Source organism: Talaromyces proteolyticus, assembly GCF_021365285.1.
Source record: "Talaromyces proteolyticus strain PMI_201 chromosome Unknown BGW36scaffold_17, whole genome shotgun sequence".
NCBI lineage: Eukaryota > Fungi > Ascomycota > Eurotiomycetes > Eurotiales > Trichocomaceae > Talaromyces > Talaromyces proteolyticus.
Genome location: NW_025764293.1, coordinates 163,446 through 182,089, shown reverse-complemented (window position 1 = coordinate 182,089; position 18,644 = coordinate 163,446). Strand labels below are relative to the sequence as shown.

At 46.0% G+C, this 18,644-nt stretch overlaps 8 protein-coding genes across 8 annotated transcripts; 3 read left to right on the top strand and 5 right to left on the bottom strand.

Moving 5' to 3' along the window:
* The first annotated feature begins 805 nt into the window (after positions 1–805).
* Positions 806–2,681, top strand: BGW36DRAFT_79339 (uncharacterized protein). Its single transcript, XM_046222597.1, has one exon. The coding sequence runs from the start codon at positions 946–948 to the stop codon at positions 2,539–2,541; it is 1,596 nt and encodes a 531-aa protein (XP_046065218.1). The 5' UTR covers positions 806–945; the 3' UTR covers positions 2,542–2,681.
* Positions 2,682–2,731: 50 nt separating this feature from the next.
* Positions 2,732–3,765, bottom strand: BGW36DRAFT_402255 (RTA1 like protein-domain-containing protein; the record flags this gene model as incomplete). The annotated part of the gene is made up of 3 exons (XM_046218842.1): positions 2,732–2,750; positions 2,841–3,428; positions 3,488–3,765. 3 exons carry the CDS (start codon positions 3,763–3,765, stop codon positions 2,732–2,734), a joined length of 885 nt encoding a protein of 294 aa, XP_046065217.1.
* A 1,098-nt stretch (positions 3,766–4,863) lies between these two features.
* BGW36DRAFT_269310 (marvel domain-containing protein) lies at positions 4,864–5,427 on the top strand (the record flags this gene model as incomplete). Its single annotated transcript, XM_046210140.1, has 2 exons — positions 4,864–4,960; positions 5,021–5,427. Coding segments are annotated over 2 exons (504 nt in total), but the record flags the coding sequence as incomplete, so codon positions are not given.
* Positions 5,428–6,537: 1,110 nt separating this feature from the next.
* BGW36DRAFT_402253 (putative esterase) lies at positions 6,538–7,724 on the top strand (the record flags this gene model as incomplete). The annotated part of the gene is made up of 4 exons (XM_046218841.1): positions 6,538–6,963; positions 7,033–7,047; positions 7,095–7,383; positions 7,510–7,724. The coding sequence occupies 4 exons, from the start codon at positions 6,538–6,540 to the stop codon at positions 7,722–7,724; spliced, it is 945 nt and encodes a 314-aa protein (XP_046065215.1).
* Positions 7,725–10,676: 2,952 nt separating this feature from the next.
* On the bottom strand, positions 10,677–11,467 carry BGW36DRAFT_392105 (HotDog domain-containing protein). Its single transcript, XM_046217656.1, has one exon. It carries the CDS (start codon positions 11,426–11,428, stop codon positions 10,739–10,741), a length of 690 nt encoding a protein of 229 aa, XP_046065214.1. The 5' UTR covers positions 11,429–11,467; the 3' UTR covers positions 10,677–10,738.
* A 314-nt stretch (positions 11,468–11,781) lies between these two features.
* On the bottom strand, positions 11,782–12,183 carry BGW36DRAFT_365804 (uncharacterized protein; the record flags this gene model as incomplete). The annotated part of the gene is made up of 1 exon (XM_046214691.1): positions 11,782–12,183. The coding sequence occupies one exon, from the start codon at positions 12,181–12,183 to the stop codon at positions 11,782–11,784; it is 402 nt and encodes a 133-aa protein (XP_046065213.1).
* A 444-nt stretch (positions 12,184–12,627) lies between these two features.
* On the bottom strand, positions 12,628–13,455 carry BGW36DRAFT_434035 (oxidoreductase; the record flags this gene model as incomplete). Its single annotated transcript, XM_046221361.1, has 2 exons — positions 12,628–12,823; positions 12,884–13,455. The coding sequence occupies 2 exons, from the start codon at positions 13,453–13,455 to the stop codon at positions 12,628–12,630; spliced, it is 768 nt and encodes a 255-aa protein (XP_046065212.1).
* A 2,209-nt stretch (positions 13,456–15,664) lies between these two features.
* Positions 15,665–17,733, bottom strand: BGW36DRAFT_434034 (general substrate transporter; the record flags this gene model as incomplete). The annotated part of the gene is made up of 10 exons (XM_046221360.1): positions 15,665–15,905; positions 15,962–16,241; positions 16,313–16,393; positions 16,456–16,534; positions 16,618–16,639; positions 16,698–16,920; positions 16,971–17,092; positions 17,157–17,468; positions 17,523–17,544; positions 17,598–17,733. The coding sequence occupies 10 exons, from the start codon at positions 17,731–17,733 to the stop codon at positions 15,665–15,667; spliced, it is 1,518 nt and encodes a 505-aa protein (XP_046065211.1).
* Positions 17,734–18,644: the final 911 nt, after the last annotated feature.

The following is an 18,644-nucleotide window of genomic DNA, read 5'->3' as shown; positions in this document are numbered from 1 at the left end:
CGCGCACAGGCCCACATACCATGAAAAACCGTTTGATAGCTCTACGATCATATCAAAAGTCGCGGAGCCGGCCGTCCGCGGTTTGCTCTGTAGTAGCTTCTCAAACACCTTATCTGTATAGAGATCCTGTCCAGTCTATCACGGACGCCTATGGAGGGTATAAGTCTGTCATTGAAAATTTTTATTAAACAATCCGAGAAAGTCCCGGTTAAATCAGCGCTTATATCTAAATTCTCTATTTACGATCATATCATATGCAGGTACGTAACATGTCGTGTCGGGGTGTGCCGATAGGTACGATAACGACGGTGTTCGGTCGGAGGTTTTTCGGGAGCTTTTATAACGCCTATCACCATCTGAAAAGTCTCGACCAATTATTATCTTCTTCTTTTTTTTAAATTATTATCTAATCTCTTCAATAATACAGTATTAATATGCCACGAAGAGATTTCCCCACGGGATACACGCGGGTAAGAGCATAAATTTATGGTTTGCATAGTTAGTGTGAGCAGCGCTTAGTAAAGACACCAAACTGGACTATCTCTTCAATTTTACCTTAAATTTATTAATTATATATTCTTTAAAATTATTGAATCATCTTAATATACCTCTAAATACTATTTAAAAATAGTTAGCTATAAAGAGTAGACTTATATTTTGTATTAATATATTAAAAATCAAAAAGTTCTCAATTTACCTATGTGGATGCCTTAGGCTCCAGGCCAATTCGGGTTAGATCTGACTATGAGTCTAAAATCCACCCACACCCATCCTGATGCTGACAAACTAGCTGCCTAATCTCGCGTCGTATTCTCAAGCTTCCATCTTTCAGCCTTTTTCTATCATCCTCTGCCTGTATTCCTCCTGTCGCCGGATGTCTTTGATTTATTTAGTCCGCCAGTTCATTGAATAAAAAGCCTGCCTTATGTCGCAGCATCATTCATCATGACCGCTGGACTGGATCTTGCGCCGAAGAGAACCCGAGAAGTTACATCCAAAGTTCGAACTGGATGCAGTACTTGCAAAGCTCGTCGAGTGAAATGCGATGAAGCAAAACCCATCTGTCGACGTTGCGCCGTAGGAGGTCGAAAATGCGAGTACAACGCCGCACATGCAGCACCACGACGTCGAAACGTGGTGGTGGTATATCTGTCTCCTACGCAAAGTCAACCGGTATTCTTTGTAAATGACCGCGGCCTAGACTTCTTCCACCAGAACCTTGCTGCGAAGTTGGACGGGCAATTCGATTCAAAGTTCTGGAGCAAGCTTGTAATGCAACTATCACACTCCGAACCATCAATTCGACATGCCGTATCAGCCATCAGCATCATTTATCAAGACGTCGAATTGTCTTTACAACATCCGGCAGGCTATGTCAATGCCAATCCCAAAGCCCAACAGGAGTGGAACAAAGCAATAAAGAGCCTATCAGCTCGAATTCAAGCGCATCCCAACTCGAACTTGGTACCTTTGACCTGCTGCCTTCTGTTCACGTGTATCGAGCTCCTTAAGGGCAGTGTTGAATCTTCTATGTGTCATGTTCAGAGTGGATTTAATATTCTAGCTGCGCTTCGTCGCAATAGCGATGCAGCTCCGGACCTAGGGTCTAATCTCTTATGCAACGATCTTAAAGCCATCGAAGATCACATCGTTCCGATGTTTTCAGGTCTGAATGTACTCTGTTCTCTCGCTGGCAGAATAACTCCCCCAACATATGCTCCTGTAGCTAAAAAAGACTCTCATCAGCAAGACCTCACCCATTCTAGACGACAGCTCGTCGAGATCTCAGATACCTGCATCCGATTCATTGGCAAAGCCAGTACTAAGGCAGCTATGTTCCAAATTGACGTCGACGATTTCATTGAACAGGTTAAACTTCAAACAAGGCTAGACGCATGGCGCGACCGGCTCGACGAACTTCTTGAACGAATGCAGGCTGCCGGCAACCCGGCGAAACAGGACGCGCTCAATCTACTTTTGGTACATTACAAAGTCATTTACATTTGGATGCGAGTATGCACCACAGCTGGGGAAACGGCCACAGACTCTTACCATACCGACTTTGAAGAGCTTGTGCATTACGCGGAACAAATCGCCAAGCCAGGCGTGGGAATGACAACACCGCAACCGCTATCTTTCGACATACAAATCCTGGGGCCTTTGTACTATACCACGCTGAAATGCCGTCATCCTGCAATACGAAGACGCGCGCTGGAAATGCTACAATTGGCGCCTCGGCGGGAAGGGCTCTGGAATGCACATCACGCATACGTAACTGCCAAACGAGTGATCGAGCTGGAAGAAAGGCATCTCAACGGGCAAGAATTGCCAGACGAGACTTTAAGACTGCATGGTCTCACTCTGCCCGATGATGAGTCACGGATCTACAACCTGGGCGAGATGCCATTTGACTTTCGGATGTTTGACCACAGCATTGTGCCCAGCCCGGCCTGTCCAGGCACGCTTGAAGCTGTGTTCCACACAAAGCCGTGGGGGCTATCGGGAGAGTGGCAGACAATCACGGAGTATATCAAGCTATGATGCAGTGGGTATCCGTGGTTAGTTGTTCTAGAAGTAGAAAGCGCTATCTATGATTTGCCTCCCGCGTCAATACAGTGACCAAAAACACCTGTTAATCCTGACTGTATTGCTGATCGAGCTATCTCATATACCTCTCCAAGTTCCAAAAGCAGCGCAAGAAAATCTAATCCTAGATTCTACACTCGCACTTTCACCCCTCAGCCGAATAACTTCAAGGGTTATACGTCTGTTGCAAGTGAATGTCTCCCATAGACGAGCTGTTCGTGGCAAAAGCAGCCTTTCAGGACTGTTTGACCGACCAAGCCGCGCTGCTCCACTTACCACCAAACGTAACACCAGGGTGCAATACCGTCATCGCAAGCACTGCCAAGAAAATCATCGGCCCCTCTAGGATCATAAATGACACCTCATTATTGGCAATAGGTCCATCGAAACCTTGCTGCAGCTCTGCAACACGGTATACCGAACGGATGAAGATGAGCACAACAGCCGCGCCGAGCGCATACTGGAACCAAGTGAACTTCTTCTTGTCCCTCAGCTCGACGAAGCGTACGTCCTTGGCGCTCTCACTCGTCCTACCCAGGCGGAATATGAATTCCAACCACAATCCCGTGAAGACAAGCAGCGAGACGACTTGAAACACAACACCAGCGACCATGATGGCCCTTCCTGTCTCGCTCGCGGATTGATCATCGGCTGTGGCTGCGAGCCCACCGCCGGCGCCTTGAAGGACGAGCGAGATGAAGTCGCTTGTCATGAAGGTGATTGCGTAGGTGCGCGGGCTGAGGCGGGAGATTTGTTGGCCGTAGACGATGATTATGTGGGAGAGGCAGAGGTAGAGGGCGCCGGTGAGGAAGGCGGGGGCGATTGTTAGGGGGACGAGATAGCTATGAAGGTTGTCGGAATTTGGACGGGATGGAAGATTGAGGGGGAAGAGAAGGCTTACATGATGAAATTGTTGAAGTCAAATGGGTTGTCATGCAGCATGATTCTGCCGACATATCCAACAACCTCAAGAATGAGACCACAGATCATGCCGACCATGAATCCAAAAGTCTTGTACTTAATGCCGAGCCCGAGCTGCGCGATCAGAAGCAGCCCAAAAACAGCAGCATAGACGGCATTGCCAGCAAGCGTGGGTAGATATTTCACTTGAGCGCAGCTGAGGGGACATGTTCCCACGGAGCAGTTGGTCAGTGCTTTGGAGGAACAAGAGTCTGGCATCTTGACTGTAAATTCGAAAAGATGAGAGTTAAATTGTAGAAGGAGGAAAAAAAAAAGAGTGAGAGGCTCGTGGCTATGATATTTTTGCACGATTAATTTGATGGATTGATCTGAGTCCATCACCATGAAGCACCCGCGCTCATATATATATTGTATCAAGCGAAATTAGTCAACGTGGGCCGCGTACCTCAGAACATCGTGGACAGGGGTTTCTTTACACCACTGGATAAAAGTATAGTTGTGACACGGGCCAGAATTAAGCTACGATCTCATGAAAATACAACAGCCTAGGTCACAGCCCTGCTCATACCCGGCCCCCATGTCATGACCGCTTATCGCTATAAACCAGTATATCCTCTCCATTATTCGCAACGTTGACATTGACTCTCAGGATCAGCATGCCTTTGCAATCCACAACTTAAGTCCAAAAGGGGTTAGATACTTACGAGCCCGCCCTACAGCCAAGGTGTCCAGCCCTAATCTCGAGACCCGCATAACATCTCCACAGGGACTTGGCGCGCTACCTAGCTGAGAGTAGTTAAGCCTGTCTAAGTGAAGAGTCTTGATTGGCGCACGGGCGAGCATCTCGTAGCCGTCTAACCAAAAATGACCTCGTAACTGACTAACTAGAAAAGGGAGCAGCCACCTTCATCACGGACAATCTCGTTGACAGATCAACACCCCTCAGCTGAGTTTGTCGCGAAGGAATTCCTGCTTCTGGGTTGGCATGATAACACAGCCACCTTGGAATTCTGCTGCTTGGCCTTCGCACGTGGGGTCGTCCTGGCTCGTGCCCTCGCTGCCAATAAGTTATCAGCTCCCTGAGCCCAGATTTCTATTTATTCCTCTTCGCCGTGTTCTTCTTCAGTTCCTCAATTGTTCCGCATGCCCATCACCTCCTCCCGAATCTGACCACAGATCCCTTAACAAAACTCGTGTGCGGTTGGCATTCGTCGGTAAAACTATACGCCACTAGGTATTATTCTTCAGGAATTTGATTGCAAGAGAGACGGTCGTGCCTTCTTTTAATTATAATTTTGGGTTTTACAGCGTTCTCTTCGCTAAACCACGACGTCGGTCAAGAGATCGTTGCATATCATAACTATGAACGTAACGGCAAATAGAACGGTTGAATTTGCCCTGCGAGCGCTGCAGCTTATCTTTGCAATCATCGTCATAGGAACAGACGGCTACGGTAGGAGAACTAATGTATCATACTCTGTCGACGCGCCGTTGAGTCTAACCCATCACCTAGCTATCCACGTGTTTCGCGGCCATACTGTCTACGAACACTTCGAGTTCGGCAACTTCTACGATTACTACGGCGTCCCTGATGCGTGGGGCTTCTTAATGTTCTGTGCTGGGTGGACATTTCTGGGCGTCATATTTCTCCTCATTGCTGGAATCAGGTTCGCGGATCATGCATTGATTGGCTATGTTCGTATCGCCGTCGAGGCTGTGGCTCTCCTCTCATGGCTTGCTGGTTTCATTGCTGTGGCTGTTAACATAGGGAGCAATGCATGTCCGGCAGAAGAGAACAGCTGTGGATCACTCAAGACTGCGACAGTCTTTGGGGCATTGGAATGGCTGCTATTCGTGATTACCACAACCCTGACTATCAGGCTCGTCTTCAACAGCACTCGGCGGTCAAAGAATTCTACAACTAGTCCTGCAATTTCTATTTGATCAGTGGCATAGGGTTAGAAGGTTAGGTATTAATATTCTATCTAGCTATTATGCCCGCTAGCTTTAGTCTAGCTATTTAGAAAACGCATGGAGACGGACCTAAAAATCATGGGAAAGTCGACTGATCAGGCGACGATTCTACAAGGCGAGAAAAAGAGGGCCTACTTTTGAAGACTAGGAGTAGGCAATGAATGATTCTTTATTAGACTGATTACTTAAAAAAAAATGTGCTCTACCGTTCTCTGCAAACTCGCAAAGTATATACCGCTCCTTCAAAGGGACGAAATATCTCTGGAGGCCAAAGTGTCCGCACATCTAATTATACATCCTTCCATGATCTCTGGTGTTGAACTGGATGATCTAGATAACACAGGCCTTCTATCACCCTCTTTGACGACCGGTCAACCTAATCTATCCAACAGCAATCTCCCTATGCCGCCACCCTTGCATCATGTTGCTTCAGACGCACTAACGAATGAATGTATAGAGCTGCCGAGCAGCTCGCAGTTACATCTTGGAGAGCTGAGCGACATCTGGGTCTTGGTAAGCCTCGGGTTGAATTGCACGGTGCTGCTATGGGCCCTCCAAATCGCTAGATGACATCTTAGGTGACTAAAACCCTGTCCCAGAGAAGCTTGTCCGATAGGAAAAACCTCGTTATGGAACTTTTTTCTGACTATTGTTGATGGCCTTGTCGCGGCTCGGCTTACAGGAGTGTCCATCCAAGGCAAAATCCGGTATCAGGCGTTAAGGATGAGCGATGGATGTTCGATTAGAACCTTACTTGTAATGAAAGGATTACTCTAGAGAGCGTGTGGAATAACTAGAGGTGTCCTCTTCTAGTTTCACTTTCCCCATAAAACGCGAGTAGAAAGTTCTCTACAAAAGTTATTCTACAGCAATGGGAAGTAGCATTTAAGTAAGGCACCTAGTGACACGTAAATGTCTGTCTGCATCTCGGCATTCCAGAGTGGGACCAAGGTCTCCTCTCCTAGAATGCCGTTGTTATATATACCTGCATCAGGATACCACGCCCCATGAAAAAAATTTACTGAGATCACTTGAATTACGGTAGTTTGCAACAGGATGCTGTTCGGAGAAGAACAAAAGATTGTGGGAACTGGCGACAGGTCCCTCCACAACAGCATACCTCCCGAACTACTTGAGCGATTCGATCCTGTATTCGTGGATTACTACAATAAGTACAACGTAGGAAGAGTATACCGGAATGAGGTACCTATCGAAGAGTTCCGCAAGAACCCTGCAAAATATTCCCCAGTCTACGGCAGGGCTGCAGGCCCCGACATCTACCGAATCACGGAGGAGAAATGTCCAGTGAAAGGAAGGGAAATCGGAGTGCGCATATTCGAGCCCGCCCCTATCATAGTTGATGGTTGCGCCAAAAAACGCGGGGCTTATATCAATTTGCACCGTGGTAGGTGGGTAGTAGGTAGCTTGCTTACTGACCATGGGTATTGCAAGCAGCGGGTGCATGGAGTGCAGGGAGATCTGGTCGACTTTGATATTGACTATCGCCTGGCGCCAGAATGGCCATATCCGACCCCGATCGAGGATTGCTAGGAGGCATTCAACTGGGTCTGTCGAGCTTAGAGCATTGCAAGATCGATGTTAAATTTTAATAGATCCGACAGGAGAAAGCTAACGAGTTCAATCTAGATCCTGACCGGTTTGCGATTGGTGGGCCGTCTGCTGGAGGGCATTTAGCGGCAGTAATCGCGCATCTTTGCCGGGATAATAAGATACCGTTACGATTACAAGTGCTCTGTGTTCCAATGGTCGATATACAGAGCGCAATTACGCCCGAGGGGAAGTTTGACTGGGAGAATTGCCCATATTATTCATACCGTGAGATGGAGTTGAGTGCGGGCATGACCACCGCACGAGTACAGTATTTTATCAACAATTCCTGGGGTACCTTGGATCAAAAGTATCGAAGAATGTGGGTTTTTTACAGAGAATCTTCCGGGTCTTGCCACCGTTGCTAATATATTAGTAAGGACTGGTGAATTTCGCCCATTCGGGCGCCTAACTTTCAAGGCTTACCACCCGCTCTAGTTTTCACTGCGGAGATGGATCCGTTACGAGACGAGGGGGAAGCATACGCGGAGAAACTGAGGCAAGCCGGCTGCGAAGTGTATTTTACCCGAGTGAAAGCAGCACCTCATTCATTTGTGGTGCTGGATGGCGTTCTGGAGTCCGGGAAAAGGTTCAATGCTAGGGTCATTGAAGCGTTGAAAATGTATCTAGCATAAGACAGCGCACTCTAATTCTATGCATAGCTCCAACCCACGCCGAATTCAAATTCCTAGGTCCAAAATAGCAGTTTTGTCACCCTAGGACACATTGCATTATGGTGCTAGGCGTCGCTTGTTGATGACAGTCGGATGCAGATTCCATATCCTTTGACATTGCTGGCTACTAAGATATCATACTATGGATTCTCCAAACTGTTGGGTGAAACTAATTTCATGTCACTATAACTTTACTGCACTTCTTTATTTGAGTTAACTGCAATTGGCGCACATGAGAGACACTACCTCACTTGCACTGAAAGTTTCAAGTTGTCGGATAGAAAGTCCGTTGGCTGATGAACCTAAGTATAGTTTTATATCATTTCTAACACGTTTTCCACGAAATTGACCCTGACCAACTTGTACAATCCGCTGATGGGACTTACTGCTGTTGGGTTCGGGAAACGTTGGTGAAGGTATCGGATTTGGATCTAGTGACGCTCCAGTGTCACATCCTGAAATCAACTTTTAACCATAGTTTCAAGTTGATAGATAAGCAAACAGAGCAAAAACACCTGAGCTTGTCACCAAGGAGGCATCTCGCTGGCATGACAGGGCAAGGAAAGGTAAGGTGAATGATACCTAAGAGTTAGTAGACACTAAAAAGATCATAGTGCTTCAGCATACCTCTCGACTCCTAAGTGCCTCGGAATCGACAAATAGGCTGCTGAATAGTAACTCAGAGACAAGACACGGCTTACTTGATAAGGAAGTCCGTGAGACTATCTCTTCACTTCTTAACCTAGGTGTATCAGGGACCTAGGCTGACTTCTTTGTATTTTTATTTTCGCACGCTTGAACTATTGGGTCGATAGTCGTGGTATGTGTTCTTTATTCTTGCTGGGCGGTGGATTGTCTGTGATACGGGAGCTGACGTTCTCTGATATTCACAGACATTTGCATCGAATCCAAGGCCTTCTACCCTGTGGCTTACCTGATCATGGAAGATTTAGAAGGACGACACTATCGAATGGCTGGGTGCAATTGCCTTATGATAGTTCGATCGGGTTGATTGCCCTCGCGTTTGTGTCTAAACGATTCAGGTTGAGTTGTGCATCGTGACTATGATACTAAAGGGCGGAGATTCGGAAAATACGGCTGTTCTTGCTGCGGAATTGAGATACGCTAACTGGGGGGGAAAGAGGACTGAAACTAATAATAACCAAACCATGCTTCAACGCAAGACGCCATCGTTTGGCCCTCTTGCACTCCCGTCCCAAATGGACACCTCCGTCCTCTATCATGTAGTACCAAAAATTCCGGCTGATGGTTAGACGGTTTGGAGGGATCGGACAATGAAATGGTGAAACGGATTAATTGTACATTGGAATGTGTCGCCATCAGTCACGTTACGTGAACCGGGTTTAGCTGTAGTAAACACTTGAGGCTGTGTTTCTTTATAACTCTGTAAGAAATCAGTCTTATTAATGTGGTTGATTCAATTCCATATGAAGTCTTGTATTCGCTGGCCATATATGTACTGTAAAGACCCAAAGCAAGTCACATCAAGTGGTAGAAGTAAATGAGACAGTAGGCCGGTAGATGGCGAGGTATAATCTTATTCTGCGTATAGAAATAATTAAACTGAGTAGTTACGTGATTTCCATGGCTATCAAGAACTAGAAGACAATAAATGCCGGCTGGGACTTTGTATGCTTATCAAAGATCTCTTTAAGCCAGCATTTTCCAAGATTATCATTACTCTATCCATTCTCACTAGCTCCAATTATCTAGCTACCTGGTAAATCTGTATATTATGTAGATTGGTGTTGCTTGCTAGCTGGAATAACTAGGGTAGGTAAAACTCGGCCAGTTATTTGAATTATCTTGATAACTGTAACCCATTCACGATTTCCTGGCTGTAATGCTTTAGCCTGACTTTCTACCTGAGATTTAGTCACCTATAAGAATTTGTAGCTAGATCTCGAAGGTCTATATAGAGTCTTACCTTGCAGGTTGAAGCCATTCCCATAAGAGAACCCAGTTTCATCAAAATGATCGATATCTTGCTCTAGAATATCATATGTTATAAGGTATTTTAAACTAAAGCAAACCAGGCTTTAATTGATTTTGGACCTTCACGTTTAGCTCGTTGGTAGTCATATTTCCGTGTGTATTTGGCCTTCAAATCAGGTTGTTTTCGAACCTAGTGGTAGACGTAGTTTTTCCCAATATGGGCAGTGGATTTGACGCGACTTTGAAGTAGAATTAAGGCCATATCATGCACATGTTGAATTTTAGGTGGTATACCGTATTAATCTGCAGATAATATCCAGTTTCTAAGCAAAGATTCTTCTTCAGAAGTGAGTTTTTTGACCATGTGGAGGAGAATCTACGCGCGATACCTGTCTATTTAAGCGGTGGCTTAGCATGCTTTGATTCATATTAAATGCTTTTTAAGCAGCTCGAATGCTTTGAATTTAATTATTCTGAATAATTTGAATTGCAAGTAAAATTCTACCTTCTTGTTGGGTTGCCGAATCGCTTGAATTCGTTGCCGTTTTGGTGGTTGAATATGTAAATTCGGGTTGGAGATGGACATGAAAGCGAGCAGGTCGGGATGTTGGACATGATTGTGTGGTTTCTCAACCTGCTGCTCTTGTTCGATCTCTGATGCGAGTCCGCTCTTGCTCTTCTTCTGATTGGCCGGATGGCAAGGGTGGGAAATATTTGGATGACTGTTAGATTGCGGAGGCCGCACGATACGGCCAAATCGGGGGTACAAGGACCCGGGTATGAGCCGGGGACTTATAATGAGAAGGGCGAGAAGAAATTGTGGGACCTGTCGCTCAATCTGTTGAAGCTGAAGGATCTCTGAAATTTGATAGATAAATTTGCAATGTATAACTGATCATCTGCGCTCTGTCAAGACATCCTTACGTTACGGGAGAGACGACGGCCCTATCTATGTAGCTCATTTCTATGAACCCTATCTGCGAAATAAGTACGTAATTGATTAATTCTCTATCATAGCCTCAAAGTCGGGTTGAGGGTGCGACCATCAGGAACAAAGCAATCGAATCGGTGGTGAAAATCTCCTCCCCTGTATCCAGCTCCTGGGAAGCATGTGCGCGCACCCAAAACTTCCTACCTATCCTCGCGACGACTTTGGCGCGTATCACAAGCAGCCCAGGGACACGCACAGGCCGGGTATACCGAATATCAAGCTGTGCAGTGTAGGGCCTCTCCACTCGCCCGGTGCGGGGGAGATGTGTCTCGATTGCCTTGTGCATAGCCTCGTCGAAACAGCTCGCAATAACCCCTCCATGGGCAGTTGAGGCATGCCCAGATACGCCCGGCTTGCCCAACTCGAGGAGAACTATGACATCAGGAGGGAGTACAGAGGGTTGCGACCGGAGGGGGTTGATTGTAGGGTCAGGCCATGGAGGACGGGTGGTTGGAAGAGGGGATAGATCCCGGCGACGAAGGATAAAGCGGTTTGGGATGGTCTTCGGCGTAGCGAGTGTACCTCCAAAGTAGCCAAAGCGGTCGCTCTCTCCTTGGCTGTGCTTGCCGAAGGTTTCGACCGAGGAGGACCAGTACTGTGGATCTCGGAGGAGTCGGACGGCCAGTGGATAGGCCCGGAAGGGATGATTGTCCGATGGGACCGTGCTGTGATCCATTCCCAGAGACGAAAGGCAAGCTTCATTTCTCCCTCTCTGCATGTCGTGAGGGGGGGAGAGGCATCGGATTATGTGTTTGAGCCAATATCCGATCAACCCGGCCACTGCCGCCTCTTGGTGGTATAAACTCTCGGCATCCGGCACTGGACCTGTGGGGTTAAATAGACTAACACAAGACGTTTTTATCTAGCGTTTGATACAAACTGCCAGGCCTAATTGGGTGATGCCCATATATCTGTCCATTGTCGCAGTCCATTGGGTATGCTAGATAGATCCTCCCCGGGATTTGTAAACATATAGACCGATGTGGCAGGTAGTCCAATTTTCTTCGCAGTGTTTACAGCGAGAGCCGCTGTGTCAGGGTGTACAATCATAAACCATCGCTCCGGAGTCTCTCAATTGGTACGCGAGCTCTGCTTCGCATCAGCTTCAAATGTCCATGTTCTCCATACCATGCTTTGGGCTTTCACATACCCGTCTCCTGTGCAGATGGCGAGACAGCAGTAAAGACGCATCGTGACACCCCATAGCAGCACATGAAAATAGAGCTCATTAGTAGAGAACGGCAGGACCTTCTCCTTTGGTTGCAGTCCAAGTCTCTGCAGACCAAGAGCCACCTGCTTCATATATAGGTCCACATCGTTTACACTGAAACATTTGGCTGGATTATCCGCATCGAAATACTCAGGTTGTTTCCGGGTTTCCTGGATGCCAGCGGAAAAGATCCACGATTGAATATCATTGACAGGAATGTCGACATTGTAAGGAGATTGAATCAACTGCGGTTGGCCGGCCATGGTAAAGTGAATTCATTGATAGGAGAGGAGCAACGGAGCTCTAGATGAGGATCCGAAGTAAATGACTGGACTTCGAATTGGTTCTGTACTTGAAGCACTATGCTGCATCTATATGGCAATGGAATTGGCAATTGCCTCGGATGACAGGGCAGTGTGAGCGCTTTGTCCCCGGCCGCAGAGACAACCCAGTGGTAGTCGGTATTAGCTTATTACTGGGTCCCCCTCCTTAAATGGCTTCTTTCACGGCATATTCAGCAATGATTCCAAACCCTCTTTGTTCCACAAATATCTAGTCTAATGCACTACTATTCGTGGATTATGATCGCACGAGTGTACCGACATATTACGCACGTGGAATTCAGGAAATGACTATCTACTCCGATCATTGTTCGGTAATACAGAACATGCAGAATCTGAACTCAGTCCCCCAAATCCAAGTCAACCTTAAGCCAAGGACCCTCCATCTGCAGCCCATACCGCCCCAGTCACGTACGTGCTCTCCGGGCCCAACAAGAACGAAATTACATTGGCCAGTTCCTGGGGGTTCCCCTCGCGAGCGAATGGTCGGTAAGCCGACGGTCGTTTGAGCTCACCGAACGCGATCGTAGCCTCTCTCAGGAGCTGCGTCTGGATCGGTCCACTGGAATTTCGTTAAATCTCGCAGCACGACAGATCATCACCGGATGGGATTGTTACATACGGTAGAACAGCATTCACCCTGATCTCTCGGGATCCTCCCTCCTTCGCCGCACCTTTAGTCAATCCAATAACGGCATGTTTGCTGACGGGATAGACGGCGCCCTTGTCGTAGCCTCGTAGCGATGCAACACTGCCAACATTCACGATGCTCGATCCTTCCTCCAGAAACCCGGGTCTCAGAGCCTCAGCCACGAAGTTGAAGCTGCCACGGACATTGACGTCCATTACAAAGTCATACTCGTCCATCGGTACATCCCATAGTTTCTGCACGCCGAAGCTCTTGCCAGTGACGCCAGCGATGTTAGCGACACCGTGGACTTGGTGGAACTGCTTCTTTGTGGCTGCAAGAAAGTCCTTGACCTGGGTGCGATCTGTGACGTTCAGTTTCTGGAATAAGACTCGCGATTTCTCTGATTCGCTCAGTGAATTGAAGGCACTGCGTAGGTTCTCCTCATGGATGTCGCAGACGCCGAGAGCCGCGCCTCGAGAGAGAAGCGTCTTAACGGTCGAGAGGCCGATCCCAGCTGCGCCGCCTGTGATAATGAAGGCTTTGTTGGCAAGAGGGGCAGACATGGTTGAGTATTTTCAGTAGGCAGTAGGTGCTGGGAAAGTCAAGCTATGTGCACCCTAGCTATCATGCCTCATTATATGCTTATAACAAAGTATTTTATGCCCTGTGCAATTCCTACTTCGGCTGTGTTGAGGTATTGCCGGATCGGCTTTCTTTTCGGCAATACCTGCCGAACTTAACATTTGTAGAATTTTATGCAAACCAGGGACCTATTTGTGCCGTAACCGAATATTAATCAGGAAGTGAACAGTTTGTGAACCCTTCCCTCACATCTCATTTTACCATACTAGGAACAAAATCAACTTTTTGGAGCTTCTAAACCACAATGCCGGAACAGCAAACATCGTCGACATCACCAGCCACAGAACACGGGTTACGAGAGAACACTCGATACGTAATCGGAATCGACGTGAAGGGAACAGCATCATCATTGTTTCCCCGCGTCTCAAATACCATGATTGGGGAGGCGACGCAATCACTCGATTATACCAGCACGAGAGAATCCCGACAGATGCCCAAGATGACCGGGACCTGAAGTACTACCGGTCGCGCGAGGGATACGACGACCGCACTGATGAGGAAAGCAGCTCTAAAACCTTCTATCTCGGGAGTCCAGGTGGTACGAGTTTTGTGTAAGGAGATATGGGACCCTCTTCGTATTCGGTGGCATCGGACTGTCTCTGTGGATTTTGTCACTGTCATGGAAGGGGAGCTCGTTCTCACGGTTGGTGAAAGTGACGAGGACTGTACGAAAGTACATTTAAAACAAGGAGTTAGTAGTTGCCTCCCTTTACCCCAATTGAGTGGTGGTAATGATATCAGCTGCCGTTAGGACTCGGTGATTCAGAGTAGGACTCTGCACAAGTGGGCGAATCCGTCAGATGAGAAACTGACTGGTTGAGTCGCGCCGCTGTTAGCATGTAAACGTCGGCGAGAAAGCTGCTGAGCCGATTTGGATTGCGAAAGCGTAGAATAGCTGTAGCTCCGCACTCGACTTATTGCTGTAAATGCTTCGTATTATAACTGGACGTATGTGTGGTTTTCTTATGCAACCTCCCTGATCAAGTGCCTGTTAAGCAACGCAGCCAATAAGGCTCCTCAGATATATTGATGAGCAGTCTGCCCTTGCTTGGTCCTTCAATAAAACTCATATCGAAGGCTGTCTAGGCCTTTATGGATTAGTGGATTTGCTCTCCGCGCAACTTTACAGCAATGTCAACCTCAACATATTAACCGGTAGGGGCTCTTCAGGACGCCAAGGACTCTCAGTAACCAACCCAAGTCTGTATGTAGTGCTTATCAGTGATGAGAGTGACGCGGGGCGCTATGGTTTACAATCACTTTTGATGTTTGAATTTATGTAACAAATAAGAAAGTTACAAAGTCTCGGGTAAGATCAGCCTAAGGCTTTTGTTTAAATAAATGGTAAATTATGTTGATTTCATTTATAATACTTGTGTTTTAATTTTCGATTGAAGGCCTTTTCTGCCACGTACAGATATGATGAGATTCATTTCTAGCAGTTAAAATTACAGTCGAGAAAGTTGAGCTGAATCAGCCCAAAACTTCTCCAATAACGTTCACAGGTAATTGAAGAGCGCTTCGCTTGTGATTATGATTAATATTTTTATAGGAGGAATAATAAAGCTTCTAATGTTATATTTGAAGATAACAATTAATATACATAAAGACTGTGTTTTTAAAGGCTGGTCATTATTTTATTAGAGGAAAATTCAAATTAAAAAGACTATCGTTTAGCTAATCAAAGAAGTATTGTAAAACTTAGGATCTAGCTAAAAAAGAAGAGAAATTGAAAGATATAAAATTTCTACTCGTTGTTCAAATATTAGGCAGTGAATAAGTCGGTGCCATTCGAAAAACATTTTTTAGCGTATCCATAATTACGGTGTAAAAAAAGCCGAAATATTCGGCTTTCCCCGCATTATGAAATACTGAAATCCACTTTGCGTAATTCCTAGATATGAGCACAGCACATTCCGACTAACATTCTACTATCACCACCACTATCACCATCAGTGTAAGATTATTCTTTTTGTCATCTTTTAATGGTAATATAATCATCTGTGCTTATACAAATATGATTTAACACTTTATTTTTTATTCCCCCTTTAGAAATAGGGGGGAGATGAGTACTCCAGTATCGTGGCTGCATTATTTAGACAGACACGGCCATGAGTACCTTAATTCGGTTCACGCAGACTCGGGATTCTCTTCACTCTGGACAGTAGCGTCCTCAATGACATCCTCCGCGGGTAGAGTCTTGTCCTCCATGATACCATGTCCATCCGCAGTAAGGTGCACCACGACCTCATCCCCAAACAGTGCGCCGAGTTCTTCCACGGGGATCTGCTTTGTCTCAGGAATGAAGAAGTATATAACCACTGCTGAAATCATGCACAGGCCGAAATAGAGGTAGAACATATTATATTTGCTGTTGGGGTGGAATTAGCGGAGGAAGTTTTAGGCAAGCGCCGGATAAAGTCTTACATATTTCTGAATGCCAAAGCACCGGGTGTCGTGTAGGTAATTGTTCCGACAAAGTAGGAGAACAAGCCGAGCCCAATACCTCGCGAGCGGGCAGTCGTTGGGAATACCTCTGCCGTCCAGGCCCACGAGGGCCCGTCGGTACAGAGGTTGAAGAATAGCATGTAGATGTAGAGGAATGCGACACAAGCGCCAAGACCGGCTTTGTTGTTAGTGTCAAGATACTTCCATTGCAGCAGAGCCTCGATGAGAAGGATCGAGCCTTGACCAATGAAGCCAATGACTGTTAGGCGGAGAAAAATGATTAGTACTGGATTAAATCATGAGGAAGCACAATAGAAAATGAAAACCTACTGAGGAGCTTCCTGCGCCCGACCTTGTCACAAAGGAACATTCCCAGAACAACCCATATCTCACCGGCAGAGGCGTATACGGCTAGTAGCAAAAGAGATGTCAACACTATCCGATATACAGGAGACCGAGTGTTTCATTCATACCGTATAGAATCAAAGGCATGGGGCCTGCGTATCCCAGGTTTTGGAATATCAGAATCAAGAAGTTCGTGATACCGAGGACCTGGTTTGATATTGTTAGCCTCAAAATCATTCACATTTCGAGCTCCCTTCGTTTCACTCGGGATAGATAATGATGAGACATACGCCAGTAGATTGCACGGCAAAGCTATAGGAGAATCAGATATACTATAGGATTTCTGAGATCATGGGTTAGGTCCACCTACAGCAAGAACATGACAAGGAAAGTTCTGCGCCTCCATGATGGTCTAGTGAACATCTTTAGGTAACCGCTGCCCAGCTCTCTGTCGAAATCGGTCTGTCGAACGATCTGTGTATACTCAGCTCGAGCCGCTTCGTCTCCGGGTTCGCGGGGGTCTCGATGAATTGTGCGGACCACTTCCCAGGCCTCATCCTTCTTGCCTGCCATAGCCAAATATCGAGGCGACTCTGTGATATCTCTATTAGTTGCTGGAGTAGTAGACGAAGGGTAAGCATACCGGGAATAAATGGGAGACCAATAATCATCGCCAGCGGTCCTACGCAGGAAAGCGCAAGAGGCATTCGCCACTGGACTGTCTGATCCACAGCATAGTATGTTCCGACAGATATCCAACCGCACCTAGATCCCCACAAAGTATGATCAGCATACACGAATTTTGGATAATTAGCAGCCTAAAACATACACTAAGTACCCCATCGAGATGCAGGAGTTGTTTATGCAAATGAGCAGTCCACGATAACGAGGAGGAGCTGTCTCCGCAAGATATAATGGTACGAGCCCAACGAGCATCCCTAACCCGAATCCGTGCAATAAGCGTACTGTAATGAGCATACCAATTGCAACGGATCCTGAAACGAGGGCAGCACCAGCGAGCGCGCACACTGCAGCTAACATGAAGGCTCTCTTTCGCCCAACTCTATCAGCAAGCCATCCCTGAGTTAGGGCCCCGAGTGCTAGGCCAAGATTGAAGAGCGCATTGATTGCCCCTAGAATGCTGTTTATATCTGTTAGAAGGTGGTAAACTTCGGTTGGACGGGATAATGCCTACTTTGCAGTATAGGAGCTTTTGGCTATTTAAGAGATAAGTAGAGATAAAGAAACTTCAGTAGCGAGCGATACGCACCGTCAAGGTTGAAGTAGTCATAAAACCCTGGCTGCCCAGTGCTGGTTGGGAATACAGCAAAGCCATAGCCATAGCTACCAGACCCAAGGGCCACAAAGCAACTTATCGCAATATTATAGAACGTGAGATGGGCCATGATCAAGAAAGGTTCAAACCGGGCAGGATATGGACATGTCAGTCGAACCCAAGTTTCTGTCGTAACAATAGATTAGGCAGCTTTCATGATGATCACATTATTATAAAGAGACGGTTCATTGACTTAACGCTAATCGTTGTCTATACCGAAGGGACTCGGACTTTGTTGGACATTCTAGTATCTTACCCACATAATTCCAATAAGGCCTCTACCAATCATAATCCTTCTCAAGCAGCTGATGACCCAAAATTGGGTGTAGAAAGTCGATTTCGGAACAGAATCGTCCGTCTTATGATACCCCAATACCGGTTGGAGCGATTCGCCTAGTAAAATTATAATCCGACGTTTTTTTTTGAGTTCGGCATACACAAGTCTAAATGTCCCACTATCCTGTAAAGCAGCATTCAAGTACTCTGGTTGAGATCTCTATTCGTGAACGGTTTAATATGGTTAAAGATAATAATTAGATTCAAGGATAAATTAAATTATGAGTCAAAGTAATAATAGCCTTTAGAATGACTTTTAAGAAAGAAAGATTTAAACATAATTGTTGAAGATAAAATTCCAAAGACGAGTTAATTCAATAGATTTAGAAAGACCTCAGTAAGATATTCTATGCCCGTAATGTTACTGTCAAAGTTGTCAAACAACTCTTCAGTGAGATCAGAAATCACAAGGGATATTCTGCTAACAAGAAGAGGATTCCTATAAGACAACAATTAATAAAACGCTGTTTATCATAGTAATAGCAATAAAAAATGTTTATTAAATACTGGATAATAATACATTTCATATAAAAATTTATAATAAATCAATATTTATATATATTATCTACTTGAATATCTATTTTAATATTTGGAATTATTTACGTACCCAAAATAAAGTGCCCCTGTCAGAATTCGCGAGGATCG